Source organism: Eublepharis macularius, chromosome 4, assembly GCF_028583425.1.
Source record: "Eublepharis macularius isolate TG4126 chromosome 4, MPM_Emac_v1.0, whole genome shotgun sequence".
NCBI lineage: Eukaryota > Metazoa > Chordata > Lepidosauria > Squamata > Eublepharidae > Eublepharis > Eublepharis macularius.
Window position 1 is genome coordinate 159,688,381 of NC_072793.1, and position 16,721 is coordinate 159,705,101.

General features: G+C 46.0%; 1 protein-coding gene across 1 annotated transcript; it reads right to left on the bottom strand.

Moving 5' to 3' along the window:
• Nucleotides 1–1,143: 1,143 nt before the first annotated feature.
• LOC129327044 (neural proliferation differentiation and control protein 1-like) lies at nt 1,144–11,863 on the bottom strand. Its single transcript, XM_054975467.1, has 9 exons — nt 11,791–11,863; nt 8,857–9,009; nt 7,920–8,033; nt 7,195–7,410; nt 6,995–7,061; nt 5,815–5,899; nt 5,641–5,717; nt 3,067–3,160; nt 1,144–1,209 (listed from the first exon to the last, which is right to left on the bottom strand). The coding sequence occupies exons 1-9, from the start codon at nt 11,861–11,863 to the stop codon at nt 1,144–1,146; spliced, it is 945 nt and encodes a 314-aa protein (XP_054831442.1).
• Nucleotides 11,864–16,721: the final 4,858 nt, after the last annotated feature.

Consider the following 16,721-nt stretch of genomic DNA (forward strand, 5'->3'; position numbering starts at 1 on the left):
TACCACCACCACAATTTTTGTTATGTTACATTGATCAGATGTATTGATTAAAGAGTTGGATCAGCTAAAAATTACTATAGACGACATACATTGTCTGAAATGAGGGATTGCTTCCTGTGCTGGAGAGAAACACAGTGATGTACCATCATCTGCAAACAAAGTAGGAGGTTTGGGGTTTTTTTAAAACAAAGTAAAGCTTGCAGAAAGTGAGGGATTATGAGACCAAACTACCGATCAGGCAGCTACTTAGGGGGTTCAAACTATATGTATGTGAAACACTGATTTCCTGAAAGCACTCTACACATACTAAATATTATTCTAGAACTATTGTTTAATCTCCTATGCAAATTTAATTAACCAACGGTGATTCATAATAATCAGTTTAATGGGGTGACAGCCCTCGTTTTAATCGTGTATGCTGCTTTGAGCTGAGAAGAGAAAGTGGTTCAATAAATAAATAGATAAATAAAAGCTACAGCCCCCCCATCCTGTGGGTCAATAGCCCAACATAAGAACTGGTGGCCTTGGAAGGGGATGCCACCCCCTTCGTATCAGAAGGTGCGTCCAGCCAGTTGAAACAAGGCCAAGATGAGTTTGGCAGTGCCAATGAGTGTATGCATCGGTATCAGCCGAAGCCGTACATGCATAAGTATGATGTCCACATTAGCAGTAAGGCTTAAGAAGAGTTAGGCCCTTCTAAATCCAATGAAGTTGATGGACTTAGAAGAGTGTAACTGCTTAGGGTGCTACTGCTAATCTCCCTTGCTGGATCAAAGGGAAACCCCAAAAGTCAGAAAATTAATGGTGTCCGGACGTCCTGAAGAGGATCTCAGTCCTCTCTTGGTAGGAACTCTACGAGTGTTGGCCAATTGACATGGGGATGTTGACTCGAAGCAGATCTACAATAAGAATCTCCTAATAGCTCCTCCTGAGAAATCCTATTTCCATAGGATAGGAGGGTTAGGGTTGTTAATATAGAGATGCTGTTATCCCTGAAGGAGCAGGATATATACACACACACACAGCATTTTCCCCCTAAGGGGCAGGGGAGGCTTTTGCAAGTCTGAATCGTCCCCACATTAATCCAGATGTACAGGGTACGTAAAACAAAAGGGAGGGGGGAGAAAGAGAGATGGTGGGCATTTAGGGAGGGCATCGGCGTAGGGTGGAGGTGTCAAAGAGCGGGTTGTGAATCTCCATCTCTCCACTCTGTGGAAGGAAGAGAGGAGAAGAGGTTACCCTTGGCATTCTTCGGAAGGGAAAAAAACATTTCCCAAAGCCACCCATACTGAAGAATCCCATGCTGCAGAATTAGTAGCAAAAAGCAAGAGTCCAGCAACACCTATAAGACTAACAAAATTTGTGGTAGGGTATGAAGCTTTCATGAGTCACACAGCTCACTTCTTCGGATACTCACAAAAGCTCATACTCTACCATAAATGTTGTTAGTCTTATAGGTGCTACTGGACTATTGCTCTTTTCTGCTGCTACAGACAGACTAGCATGGCTACCCATCTTGCGGAATTAGGATTTTTTTTCTCCCCACCTCGCCTGTACCAGTTCAGAACTCTGGTGTTGTGGGGGTTCATGTTTGACTGTATCTGTGTATGAAAAAAAAAAAATGCATGGAAATTTGGCAATTCAAGAGGAAAATTTTAAGGAAGACTTCTCCCTGGCTTGCTACTTTTCTTTGTGCAGGAAAGTTTATTTTCCATAAAAAAGCATTAATGCCTGCATTTTCTCCTTCACCTGCAATCTGAATGGGACAGTCCAGGTTGGGGGGGGGGAATCTTTTACCATGAGATTCTGCTGCTCGTCTAGAGAAACGGTTACTCCGGTTTGCCTCCGTTCTCACTTTCTGCTCTGGAGTGACTCCAGGTACAACGTGGGGTCAGGATCAGGAATGGATTAAAGGGGGGTGGGGGGTTTCAGGAGGACTAAAGCTGCTCAATCTAGACCAGTGTCTCTGCCTTTAAGAGCACTGGGGTGTCTTGAGAGGGTATCTCCACTTAGTGCTCCAACAGCTATGTAGAGAGGGGCGTGTGCACGAAGGGCTGGTTAGCAGGTCCCTCAAGCAGTGGGGGGGGGGGGAGAGGGCCTGCAGTGTGCACTCTCTCTCTCTGCTATGGATGGAACTGTCAAAAGTTCCAGCAGAAAAGAAGTTCTCCTGCACCTTCCTTATTCATGGGAAGCAGAGTGGTAAAGAACTGTGGCTTAGAGCCAAGCTACAAGTGACGCCTGACACAGGTTGGACACTTGTCAGCTTCCCTCAAGTTTGGATGGGAAATGTAGGCGTCCTGGTTTTACAGCTTGGCTCTCCATTACAGCTGCAAGACCAGGATGCCTACATTTCCCATCCAAACTTGAGGGAAGCTGACAAGTGTCCAACCTGTGCCAGGCGTCACGTGTAGCTTGGCTCTTAGTCGCTGAGTATCTGCTTGGTATATAGGAAGTTCCAGGTTTAAGTCTCAGCATCTCCAGTCAATAATGGATCAGGATTGTGAATGGCCTCCAGCTGAAACTCTGGAGAGTTACTTCCAGTCTGAATAGGCAAAAATGACCAAGGGCTTTCCTGCACAGGGTTTTTTCATCCCTTTTGATTGTATACTGCTTTGGTTTCCCCCCTGATTTCAGCACATATTTTGGTGCCTTTAGTTTTGGTTTTCATTATGGTTTTTTGTTTTCGTTTTCCCGTTTTTGCTCCTGGTTCTTTTGAGACCACTTTTACCCCGATCTTTTTTTCTGGAAGCCAATTTTGAGTTGATTTTTAGCCCCTCCTGCATAATTTTGTTTTGTTTTTTGTCTGCCCTGCTACTCCCACCCATCTCCAATTCACTTTTGATGATTTGCTTATCATCATCAATCAACTGCCTCTCCTCCCCGCCCCGCCCCCAAAGATCGGTGGTTTAATTTCTGATCTTTTAAAAAAAAGATTCAACTCTTTTATAGTGATTATACATAGTGGCATAAACATGCAGAGAAAGAGCCTGGAGTAGCCCTGAGGAGGGAAGCCTTCATCTCCATGGCTGAAGTGATGAAGCCACCTGGCTCCAAGGGGATACGTACCGGGGCCAATCCAGGGCATTCATATACAGTGTAATCCCCATTTTCTGTCTCTGACTCTGTGGAGAGCTGCTCTACTGCTTTTGGAGGATCTTTGCTGGAGGGAGGGAAAAAAGAGACAATGGCATGAGACGACAGACCTCAGGAGATGGACCCCAATAAAAAACACAGGTGCCCTGGTGTTGGGATTTTTGCAAGTGTCCTACATTCAGTCATGGAAGAGTTAAATTGTTATTCTGTCAGCTACTTAGCATAGAACCACTTAGGCCTCAAGTAAAAGTTCCCACCATAGAAAGGGGAGTCTTTTAGTCTTAATGAAGGAATCTAGGATCATCTATTGGATGAGCCAGTTTATTGGCGGGGGGGGGGGGGCACAATTAGCTAGCAACATATACTAAGGTTTTATTGCTCTTTGTTCACTCTCAGTGCTCTCAGCTCTGTTTGTGTGTTCAATGTTTAGTCTAGCCATCAAGATGTAGATAGTTAGATATTTTTTAATTTTTTTTACCAATTGTACCCTTTTCCCTTGTTACGTAGTAAAGTATTTTTATAGAGCTAAAACCACAGAAGTCTGCCTACTTATTTCCAATGTGTTAATATCAAACTCTGCTACTTTTTATCTCTTTTTAATCTCTACCACCAACACCTGGCAAGTCCTCATTCCTCCATTCATTCTTAAACTAACAATCTCCACTCTCCCTAAAAGGCACATTATGTTCTGCTTCATCCCTCCCGGGTATACACGAAGTTCCCAAATGCAGAGAGACTCTTGTAGATGATCTTCTGTCCTAAACTGCACTACTTCAAACCACCGAGGAAAAATAAAAATGAAACAGGAGTCCAGTTGTCCCTTAAAGGCTAAGAAAATTTATTCCAGTCTGAGCTTTCATGAGTCAAGCTCACTTCATCACATGCACTGAAGAGTTTATCCATTGGGTAGAAACATTTCTACTAAAAACTGCAAACAACAGAAAGGCAACAGAGGGTAACATAGAGAGGCAAATTGAGAGGCACTGAAGGGTGATAAACTCATCAGCGGAAGACTGTGAGCCAAGCTACAAGTGACGCCTGACACAGGTTGGACACTTGTCAGCTCCCCTCAAGTTTTGCTGGGAAATGTAGGCATCCTGGTCTTGCAGCTGTAATGGAGAGCCAAGCTGTAAAACCAGGACGCCTACATTTCCCATCAAAACTTGAGGGAAGCCGACTAGTGTCCAACCTGTGTAAGGCGTCACTTGTAGTTTGGATCTGCATTGCCGCCACCCCCAAGAGCCCAAGAAGGGAAAGCTAGGCAAAACAGCTATAGCTAGAAAGGCAAGATCCTTTCCTCTGTCTGTTTTTCTACCTTTCTGAAGTTAACACACACACAACGTTTGCCACTTACTGAAGTCTGAGGTGGTACAGCCCATTAACAAATTTTTCCATGTGATGTGTGTGTCTAAATCAATGGTCTGTTTAGCCAAGTAGCGTTTCCTCTGAGTGGATATTAAGGAAAATTTCTTCATGTTAAGAGTAATTCAGCAGTGGATGTTGTGGGTTCCCCCTCACTGGCAGTCTTTAAGGAGCGGCTGGACAAATACTTGTTGGGAGAAGCTTTAGGCTGATCCTGCAGTGGGCCGGAGGTTGGACTGGCTGGTCTGTAAGGCCTCTTCCAACTCTATGATTCTTAGGCAAAAGTCTTTCCTGAGGTTGCTACCTAAGACGGGTTGGATACTGCAATCTGTCAGCAGAAAGTGTGATGACCACTGACCTTTCCCAAATTCTTCTCCCCACAACAGCCCTTTTTCATCCCAGGAAAGTTCATTCCAGGGTGTGTGCGCTCATGTATGGTTTAGACCATGCAGATTGGGAGGCTGCAATGGGGAGGGGGAAGAGGGCAAAATTTCTCTTTCTGCTTCTTTGGCAACTCTGCTGATGGAAAAGACGGTGATAGCACTTCCTCGTAACTAGGGTTGCCGACTCCAGTCTGGGAGATTCCTGGAGATTTGTGGGGTAGATGCTAGAAAGGACAGGGTTTGGGGAGATGAAGGACCTCAGTAGGGTATAATGCCATAGAGTCCACCCTCCAAAGGAGCCATTTTCTTCAGGGGACTATCTACGGATCCCAGGTCCTCTGGTGGGAGCAGGAGATTCCCTGCTCTCACCCTCCTCCCCCTGCCACCACTCACCTAGCTGATGGGGGGGATGGGAAAACAGGTGCACTCCCAGGGTGCACTCCCAGGGCAGTGAGACAACATCACTCCTGGAAGTGACATCATCGCATCGTCCCAGGAGTGCTCCCGCACTTCACAGTGGGCCGATTTGCACCCAAATGGGCCAAATCAGTAGCCTTCCAGTCCATGCAGGCCCTGCAGTCCTAAGAATAAAGTTTCCCTACAGTCAGAAAGGACTGTTGGGAGGAGGGGAAAGGAAAGATCCAGGAAAGATCAGCAATCCTTGGGTCTGCGAGATTCCACCCTTCGGCTAGAGCTGCTGTGGGTGTTCCTGCACGGAGGTTAAAGCCCTTACCCACCTGGTGGTTGCTGTGCCACAATCATACACCCCCTCCCATGGAACTATCAGGAAAGGATCACTTACTCCTCGCTGGTGAGAAGCTTCTTCTGATGCTGATAGTGGTGAACTTGGCAGGACTGAGCTAGTCTGGAGTCCATATACTGAGGAGAATCAGAGACAAAATGGTCATGGGGAGAGGGGAGACTCCATCACCTTCTCCATAACTCTGTGCAGCAACCAATGGCTAAAATCACTTACTGCACTGGGCTGATGGTAGCGGTACTGGTTTCCCCGTGTGGCTGTGTAGGCCATCTTCTGAGCCAAGCGTACCTCTTGCTGTAGCCTGGAGAAGATTAATAATAAATTTACACTCTACCGAAAATTGCTATGTGGATTTTGTGCATGCCTATGAGGGCATCCTGAACGCTCGCTGGTTATTGCAACTATAGAATTTTAGGGTTTGTTTTTAGATTGGAGGTGTGGCCACACTCCAATGTACGGATGATCTTCCTTTTGCAGCACTGGTATTACCAGAGTTTTTCAGGAGCAGATCAACAAAATCAGAAAAGGGATGCTGGTGAATCTAGTGAACACATGCATGGAAGAACTTCCGAAAGAGCTGACAGGTGTGCAAACTCTGTCTTTTCATGCTCTATGTATACAGTCTGGGACTCTGCAGAAAGCAGATGATCTGTCCATTTTCAAATTGTGTGTGCTGAACATATGGTTGGCACACACATACAAACTTCTGAATGCATGTAGGGAAAGGATAAGGCCGACGGATCGGATCTCACTGCCCTACATTCCCCGTACACTTCCTATGCTGGAGCGAAGTGCTTTCGAGGCATGTGGAGTGTCTGTGTGGGTGCAGATACGAATTAGGACTGGGGCAAGCACACGGGGGGTGCTCCAGTCTTCTCTCTCATGTTTCTTCCTGACCTGAAACAACTCTGGAGAGCTGCTGTTTCCACTGTTGGAGAAACACATGTGCGTGCATCCCCAAAACAGCAAGCAATAGCTCTCTGGGGACATTCCAGGAGAAATTGCACCATCCCAATTCAGCCTACCCCCCACCCCATGCAATTGGGAACAGAGTTCTGTGTTTAAAACTGACAATGCACAACTGATTAAAAGGTTTTTGGTGGAAGCAGCCATTTCTCAAGGGCTTTTAAAGGCATAGTTACACTTGCCTTTGTCGGCCTCTGGTGAATTTTAGACTGGGCGTGAAAATCTGTCTTTTTGTTCATGTGATGATATTTAAAAAATGTCTGCCACTGTATAAACCATGCCAGGGAGCCATTTAATGTGGAAGCGTTATATACACTATGTATTATGTAATATGCTTTGAGTCTCAGTGAGAAATGATGATGACGATGATGATGATGATGACGATGATGATGTATTTCTTTAGTAAATCAGAGGTGAGTGCGGTTCCTACCTGTACCAGCAGATGGCAGCGACCACCAGCCCAGAGACCCCTGTGACTGTGCACATCACTACCAGAGCTGTAAAGGACCACAGTTAACTCTTTGAATGCCAAATATGAAAAGACAGAACTGGCCACTATTTTCCCGGCAACACCCCCGCCTCTCCCCATACCACCATTGCCCCATCCTCCCTGGAGTCACTCCTACTCACTGAGGGACACAGCTTTGTTCAGACTAGGAGCCGGGGGCCGAGACCTTTGCTTAAAATCCACTTTCACACGCCTTGGGGGCGTGGTGGCCGAGACCGGGGTGTCTTCGTATGACTCAGAGGACGCTGGAGTGCTGCTCACAACATAGGAGGCATTTGTAGGAAAAGAGGTTGGGAAGGTGGTGGGGGCAATTGGTGGTTCATACAACGCTGTGTCACCTGAAAAAGAAAAGTACATTGTCAGTTTTGTGGCCCACTGTGGTATGGAGGACTCTGGACAGCCAGTGGCCCTATCCTCTTACCACAGAAGCAGCTTCTTTTGGGGGAGGGGCTTGGTTATTCTGAGGCTATTATAAATAGCTCAGAAAAGAAAAAGGAAAGAATTGCCTGCACTTACCTAACATACGCAGAACTAAATACTTGAGGGGAGGCATGATTAGAATTCCTCAGCCCAAAGTAAGAGACGTATGGCCTCCTCGACCAATGGACAGATTTCTTAGTAGCTTACAACATCACTGCCCCCTATTCCATTTTATTCTTACAACAGCCACCTTGTGAGGTAAACTGGGCTGAGAAGAATCACCAGCGCAGGGTCACCCAGCAATCTTCCATGGCAGTTTGAGAATTTGAACCTGAGTCACCCAGAGCCTGATCAGACCCTCTAACCATTACACCATTCAGCCCTGTTATATTATACAAGGGGAAAGTTGACAGATCAGTTTGAATACCAGGAAGCGTAATCTCCATGCTTGGGGGTCGCAAGCCTTTCTCATGCTTGGCCAGGAGGGAGCGGATGAGGCCTGGCAAGTCTTTGGGCCTCTTCTGGGTCTTCGTTTTGCTTTCTAAAAGAAAAATGATCAAAAGTTTAAAATGACATATTTTAACTACACTTCACAAACCTTTTCTTCCTCCTTTCTATGCTATACCATTCACATAGTCCTATTCCAGAAGTACAGCACCTGTTTTCTATCCCTCAAGTACATTTTTAACCTGGCTTCCCTCTCTCTCTGAAGTTCAGAGCGGCATACATTTTTACAACAACCCTGTGAGGAAGACTAGGCTGAGAAAGTGCAACCAGCCCAGAGTTCATAGTAGAGTGAGGAACCAAATCTGCGTTTCCAGGATCCTCGCCAGACACTCTCACCCCTGTATCACATCAGGCAGGAGGCTATCTGTTCTCATGATATGAATCCACTGGTTTGGCATATGTTGAATCTCAACAAGGTTGCCAACAGACCGGGAGAAAATGTTCTGCCCCTTCAATGAACCCTTAATGTGTGGAAATGGCTGGTGCTTTTCATGGCATGGAGGGAAATACCACCTGGTAAATATCCCATTAAGCCTCTGTTAAAGGGACTGGAGGACACTTTTCTCCAGGCCTGTGGGCAACCCTAAATCCAAAACCATAATGTCATTTAAATAAGAGGTAGCCCCTGACTTCGGTACTTGGGAAAATTCAATGCTTGTTCTTCACATTCATTACTGTTACATTCTACCAGATCTAAGACAACTTCTAGAGTCTACACAGAGTCCCTCAGAACAAATATCACTTGAACTCCTCAGTCCAAGGGCACTTAATCCCCTTCCTTATGCATTTTTGGAAAGCATATTTATTTTAGCAGTGAACTTTGCTTCTACTGGTCTTTCGACATCCACAGTCCTTACCATGCTTAGAGGTTTTTTTCGGCACACAGTTGCCCTCTGCGTCCTCCTCATAATTATGGAAACAAGCACCACAGGTCGGTGCACCTTCAGGCCCGCAGCCCAGCCGTCGGCGAAGGAGGCAGTTGAGCTTGTATCTGGCAGGGCAGAGGGGGTCTGCAAAGGAAAAACCCAAAACTCCCTGCTGAAATCCCCTCGTAACCATCTTGTGCCCCCCCCAACCCATCCCTCCAGAAGCTTTTCACCTAAGTGAGTGCATCGTTTAAAATCTGCAACATTTCAGAGTGCATGTGCGGCTTCTGCACTTGTTGTACACTTAGCCATATGCATCACCTTGGAGAGAATGTAGTGACTCAGAATATAGCGGCTCCAGCTAGAGTGGCCGGGGGCGGGGGCGCAGCAGAAGAACACACAAAAGTATCCCCATTCCATTTTAGAACAGTCTGTAAAAAGGTGATCGGCTTCAGGAGTCAGGCAGGCAAAGTGGTTACGGCTGGAATCCGAGAGGCGAGAAATCACATAACTTGAACACATGAAACTGCTTTATACTGAATCGGACCTTAGGGCCCATCGGTGTCTGCCTACTCAGACTGGCAGCACCCCTGCAGGGCAGTCTTTCTCATCACCTTCTACCTGGTCCTTTCCACTGGAGATGCTGAGGACTGAAACTGGTACCTTCTGCTTGCAAACCAGATGCTCTACTGCTGAACCGCAACTGCTCTCTACAACTTCCCGCAGATCTGGCATAATCAAGGCTACCAACCAACACAGCTCCTTTATAAGCCTTTTTCCTATGGGGAACGTTAGGCAGCTGGAGGAGGTAGACAGCAGCAGGAAAGCGACAACTGCTCAAGCGCAAAACCTTTGAAATACAGTTGAAAACACTTTGCGTGCTTAATGAAAAACAAACAACTTTCTTCAGCCATTCAAAGGTGCTGCCTGTCATCTGCCAAGTGACTCCACATTGCTAATTATGATTGGTTTTTCTTTGTAAAGCACTTGGGATGCTCTAAAGTACTATATCAAGGCTAAGTTTTGTGCTTAGGGGCTGGTTGCTCTTGTACAACCCAGCCTAATTTTAAAAATATTTGTAGACAACAGCACTGCTTCCCTTATCCTCTCCAACCCCATCATATTACTACTAGCTGTGGATCAGAGCATGCTGGAGCATTGCAAGAAGTATGCAAATTGACTTAGCAGCTGACCTCTTGCAAAGCTCATCCTTACGCAGACTGCAGAGGCATACTTTACCATCCACTGGAGGTTTTCATTATCTAAGAAACTTATCTAGTTTATCATAATTCACTTGTAAAGGGAAACAAACTTCTTTCAAGGAATTTGAGCCCTGAGTTCACCTCTTTTGCTCAGCTCTTGCAAAATCTTCCCACTAGATTTGCTAGCTTTCCCCCCTTCTGGGCCTCTAAAAGACTGCAGAAATCAAACTAGTGAAGTTTTGATTTGTTGTGTACATTTTTAATTCTGTCTTTCCTCCAAAGAGCTTCGAGTGGCATATATCTTTCTCCCCTCCTCCATTTTATCCACACAACAAACCTGTGAGGTAGGTTAAGCTGAGACAGAGTAACTAGCCCAAGATCACCTTTCATGAGGCGGAGATTTGAAGCCAGGTATCCTAGATCCAATTTATTTTCTGCCTGTCAAATTAAAGGTATAGGAGCAGGTCGAGAACAAAAGTTGGCAACTTTAGCTGCCTCTAGAACCCCCAAAGAAACCAGAATCTATCATCTTTACCCTTCATTTTCCTATTCTCATTCTTTTTCTAGCTCCCACTCTAGACTTCATGTATTCTCCTCCAGCTGTTCAGGTTTAACCTGTCTTCTGCTGCTGAGTCTTAGTTTAATTGTTCCACTAAAATTAGGACCTAATGCCTTGATGAAGCAAGAACCAATGAACCAATAAGCAGTAACCAGTTAACTCAGATCCAACTAGTTTTGTTGATGCCCATAGCTTTATCAGCCTCCTGATCAAAGACAGCTTATCTTTCAGCAACTGCATTATTGTTCTTATCATTATAGCTTTTAATAAGGGCATACACTGAGATGGACAGGCCATTTCCCCTCTTTGTGATTACATTTCTGAACAGGAGGCAGGGGCTGGAAGCAGGAGAGCCACCTTGCGTTTTCACAGAACCCCTGTGTGCCTTCAACAACTGCAGAACAAGCAAAAAGAGCCCGGAGTTTCCTGTATGGAGAGGAGTTGCCTGTTGAACTCCTGTCTGCCACAATATTGTCAAAAGCACCGGAATCCTGCAGGGAAAAAAAAGAGATGGACTGGGCAACCCTAGTATTTTCAAAGGGTGGATTTAGGAAGTTGTGGTTTCCCGGGCAGTGAGGGAAGTGGTATGTAAGCAGGTTTCGCATTAATTAATTCACCAGGATCCCTGAATTCTCTGAAAAGACAAAGAGATCTAGCGATTTAGATCCAGGGGACTGGGAAGACCGAACTTTGTGACGGCAGAAGCCAAGAATTCGTCTGAGCCAAGATTCTGGGACAGATGTTCAAGACATGAAGGAAAGGTGGTCTCTGAGCACGTACAGAGTATTCCTCTCAACCTCACCTTAATCCAGCCCGTGCTATATTCGGGATTCGGTGGAAAGGATCTCCTCTAAAAGGGGACGGATTCTGAGCACGCTGAAGCACCTAAGAGTGGGCTCTAATAAGTTAAGAGCAAAGGGAGCCTTGATCACGGAGGGGGTTGGTGCCCACCCCCTTGGATTCCCCAACATCTACATTACATTTCCCCCTCCATCCTCTCCCTTTATCCCTCCACCCGGAAACGTCTATTATTCCTTTATTGTTTCTTTTGCTCTGAGCCGCTCCGTCGACCGAGAATTCCCCTCCCGGTCTCTCCCCTTTCCTTTCCCTCTCGCCCCCCGGGGCAGCTCTCCCGAAGCTCCGATTCCGCATCTCCCCCCTCACCTGCTTCCCAGTTGGCCCCCGTGGCTATCAGGACTGCGAAGAAGCCCAGGCATCGTAGCGCTCTGCCCGACATCTCCTTTCAGAGGATGGATGGATCAGGTGTGTGTGTGGGAGGGGGGGATCCGTGTGTGTAGGGGGTGGCAAGCAGTGCCCCCTCCCAGCCGTACCGGGGGCCGTCCACTTTGCGGCTGCTGGCACCCAGCCCGGTGCGTGAGAAGTCCTGGCGCGGGCGGGGGATGGGGGGGGGGGAGGGACTGCGGATCTTTATGAATGAACCAAAGATGGGAGGGGGGACCGGGGTGGGGGTGGGGAGGAGAGCAGGGCTGGAGAAAGAGAGCGGCGGAGAAGACAAATGTGCAGCCGTACCTGGAGTGCCTGGCAGGGAGGGGGCGATGGACCCAGTGACTGATAGATGACTGGAGAGAGACTGACAGGTTAATTAGAAGGAGAGAGGGAGGCTTGCCAAGCCCGGGAGGGTGGTTATGATGACCAAATGCATGCATCTGGTTACTATCAGGGCTGGAGCGCGTGTTTTGCACCCTGGCATTTTTGCACAGACAAGCCCTGTGGGGAAAAAATCAACACTTTCCAGGTTCCTCCGTTTTTTCAAGAGTAGACATGCTTTGTTCATAAAGTCTAGGCTGTTTCTTGATGTGCATATTTTATTGAATTTGTAATAAAGGATAATAAACTTTTTGCCGTAACTTCTGAAGCGTGAACACAGTCTCCCCCTTGTTTATGGGTGTAGTAAATGCCATTCTGACCTCAAAATTTACTTCGTATTCCTAGAATAAGCGCTCAAGCTATGCTCAAAGCAATCTTAAGCAGGTCTACTCAAAATCCTGCACAGGTCTATTCATTGGGGCTTGCTTCCAGGAAAGAATTGCACTGGGTGTGTGTCTTCTTCCAAGTAGCTACTGCTCCCAAGAAGTGGCTAAATCTGAATTCTGGGGCAATAGAAGTCTATGTACAAGAAACTATTCCAGATATTTTGTTATTGACATACTGGAAAATAATGATGTCAGATTGTAGGACAATCACATGAAGCTGCCAAGGTCAGTATTGTCTATTCTCAACTGGCAGTGGCTATTCAGGGTCTCCGATAGATGCTGGAGATTGGACTGAGGACCTTTTGCATGTAAATATTTTTGTTTATTAAAATATGTATACCCCACCATTCCCCCATGGCCCAAGACAGCTTACAATTCCAAAATTAAAAATGTACAAAGTACAATAAAACCCCATGAACTACCCCTCCCAAATGCCTGCAGCTTAAGCCCTATTAAAACCCCTTCAGAAATTAACTAAAAGCCTTTCAGAACTTCCTAAACACTTCCGAAGAATGTGTCATCGACATGTCTGCATACTGCCTTTTCCACTAGTTAGCAGCAACTGTAAAAAAAGGAACAAGCTGTAATAGATGTCAAGCGAGCCTCCTTAAGTGGGGGGAACAATGAGAAGGTAGCAACCAGAAGACTATAACTGGTGCACAGGGACATGTAGAGAGAGAGGGACCAGATATGTGGTCTCTAGGCTCTGAAGGGCTTTAAAGCTCCTTGACCTGAACTTGAAAACAACCAATGTAGCTGATTTAAAATAGGCAAAATGCATTTCTGTCAGCTATACCCTAACAGTAATTGGGCTGCTGCATTCTGAACCAATTGCAACTCCCGGGTTGTTTTCAAGGGCAGCCCAACGTACAGGGCATTGCAGTAGCTCAGCAGCAAGGTTACAAAAGCGTGGATTAGCATCATGGGGTCAGCTGAATCTAAGAAAGGAGAGAGTTGGCAAACCAAATGCAGGTGAGAGAAGGAAGGTAATCACTGAGCCATCGTTCTTCCAACAAAATCCACTTGTAACTTATTACCTGAGAGTCACAAACACACACCTGTGTTCACACTACATACCACAAATGAGCTGTGAACTTATCATAGGAGGCATCTAAGATTTCAAATCGCTTCCCTCCCCAAACTACACACATCTGGTTTTTTTTCTGTTTTTCTGACAGGTTAAAGCCCACCTGGTGTGGGCAATAAGGCTTCATATGTCTCCTGCCTTTATGGAGACACATTCACCTACGGTGCAGTTAAAGACACTTCCTAGCTGTGACCTTGTTTTCCTGGGGAAAAAGCCACTGGGCTCCTGACCTCATCTCTAAATCTAGGGAAGTCCTCTTAGGAACCCTACTAGTCCCATTGCTTCTTTTCTCCCAGATCTCTATGCTTTTAACAATGGTGGGACAGGTAGAAATCCAACAGGTGCTCCTCATTCCGCTACAGAGTTCCAGCCATAAGAAAAGCTTTGCCTGTTGAATTTCTGGCTGTTGTGTGGTACAGGATTCCTGACAGCAGGGGAAGCAAGTGTGCCATCAACTCTAAACCCCTCCCCAGTTCATGAGGCCTGGGACCTAGCTCCCTGCTACTTCCATGCCAGTTGTTGCTATAGCAACCGTCTCTCCTGGTTGCCATACCGTAAATTCCTGTAGCTTGGACCCTACTGTTGCCATAGCAATGGAATGGGGGAGGGAGGGGAATCAGGCTATATCCTCCCGATGTCGTTGGCGAGTGATGCAATTCTGATGGATTGATAGAGAAGCCACAAGCAGGGATATTAGAAGGGTAAGGGTATGTCAGGGACGGTGGTATAATCTGGGGTTTTTAGATATTTAATATTAGCAACATGTTCAATATATCATAGTGGTTCAAAGTTTAATTTTAATTGCTCTGGAATTCCTGATATTTAGCCTCAGGAGATGCCAGAGAAGTATGGATGTGGTAAATATGAGGAGAGATTAATAAAGGGGAATGAAACGATCTTTTAACAGAGAGTGCAAAGGGAGAGGCAATCTTGCTCAAAGCAAGGAGCTGGAAAAGTAATGAACTTTTTCCTGACGTGGAGGTGAAAAAGGACCTTTTAGTGGTGCTTGCCACACTCTTTTTGCCTTTGTACTGATTCAAGGGCAAGGTGAATTCAATGTTGTACCACTGGCTGTCCAGAAGGTTTACTATAAAGCGGAGGTGGAGGGCTAACCTGTGTGGGACATAGCACAATCTGTGATCAGATCTCCTCCTGTATTTTGTGATCTTGAAAAAGCAACTGGGGGGATTGAATTGGAGCCACAGCATTAAAGTCATGTAATTCAGCTGGAGAACTGGAAGAACAGTTACCTGATTTTCCTAGTCTTTCCCCCGTACAGAGGTCAATTGAGATTAAGGTTGCCAACTGCCTGGATAAAACATGTCCTGTCCCTTTAATAGAAGCTGAACATGTTATGAGTTAGGTCTTGTTATTTACGTCCCTGCCACAAAAAGCTTCCTTTGTACACATTAAGGTAAAGGTGCAAGCACCAAGTCATTACTGACCCATGGGGGGACGTCGCATCACGACTTTTTCTACGGGGTAGTTTGCCATTGCCTTCCCCAGTCATCTACACTTTACCCCCAGGAAACTGGGTACTCATTTTACCAACCTCGGAAGGATGGAAGGCTGAGTCAACCTTGAGCCGGCTACCTGAACCCAGCTCCCGCCAGGATCAAACTGAGGTCGTGAGCAGAGCTTGGGCTGCAGTACTGCCGCTTACCACTCTGCGCCACCCACGGGGCTCTATTTACACATTAAGCCTCTACTAAAGGGACAGGACATTTTTTATCCAAGCATTAAGCCACATTAAGCCTCTATTAAAGGGACAGGACATTTTTAATCCATTCTGTGAATGGCATAATGAGCAGGACAAGGGCACAGGTTATAAGGAGTACCCTAAAGCTTCTCCTTACCCCCAATTCCTAGCAAGACAATGGTGTCCATTTTGGTCCTGGAGACCTCACATACTTCCTGAAGCTGGTGCCCAGTTTTGGAATTCCTAGCTTCATTTTCTTATGAGTTATTTCTACCACACAAAAAAATGTATCTTGGCTTCCTTTGCAAATAGCACGGGGGTGTGGGGGTTCTCAAGATAATGTGGGCTGGGACATTCTTGTTCCCTTCAGGTTTGGGACTGCATCGCCGACCGCCACTCTGAAGCTGGTGGCCAGTTTTTAAAGACCTGCCTTTATTTTCTGATGAGTTATGCCTGCCAGAGATAGCCATAGCTCCCAATGCAAAAAGCAGGGGGGGAGGTGTCTCCCACCATCATCCATTCCTGACACATAGGGGGCCAATGTTGAGAGATTCCTAGCTTCATTTTCTGATTAATTATGCTTGCCATAGATGGATCCTTTTTATTATATAAGTTATCTTTCTTTCCTACTACCTCACTTTACAAATCTCTACCTATTTCATCTGCCCCTTCCTGGATAACCCAGGTGAGCCTGATCTCATTAGCTCTTGGAAGCTAAGCAGGGTCGGCCTTGGTTAGTTATTGGATGGGATACTTCCAAGGAAGTCCATGGTTGCAGAGGCAGGCAGTAACAAACCACCTCTGTTAGTCTCTTGCCATAAGTCAGATCTGACTTGACAGCAATCTCCAGCATCACCACCCATCTTGTCTAGCCTTTCTTAATCCAAATCGCTTACCCTGATCTCCTTTTCTCTTCTCAGCTTCTCTAATCTATATCCCCTCCTGTGTGGAGCCTGTACCCTGTTTCTCACCCCCCTACTCTGTCCTGATCAACAAAGTCCATCATCCTATACTGAATGTTTCATGTACTGAAGTTTTTTAACAAAATTTACCCCTTGGAGTGTTACAGTATTTGGCTGTCATTTTTCTATGTTGTCCCTTTTTAAAATTTCCACATCTACAGCCTAGATCACATCTTTTTCTTGATTTAAACAGAGGGATCCTTCTTTCTTACAGCTTTCCTCTTTTCTTCGCCTTCTGCTTTTGATGCATTCTCGCCTCACAGTTTTCTTGTTAAAACACCAAGGGGGGGATTCTCTTTGCTTGCTGCTGCTATTCTGAATTCCTCCACTTCTTTGATGCAGGTGAAGCAGGT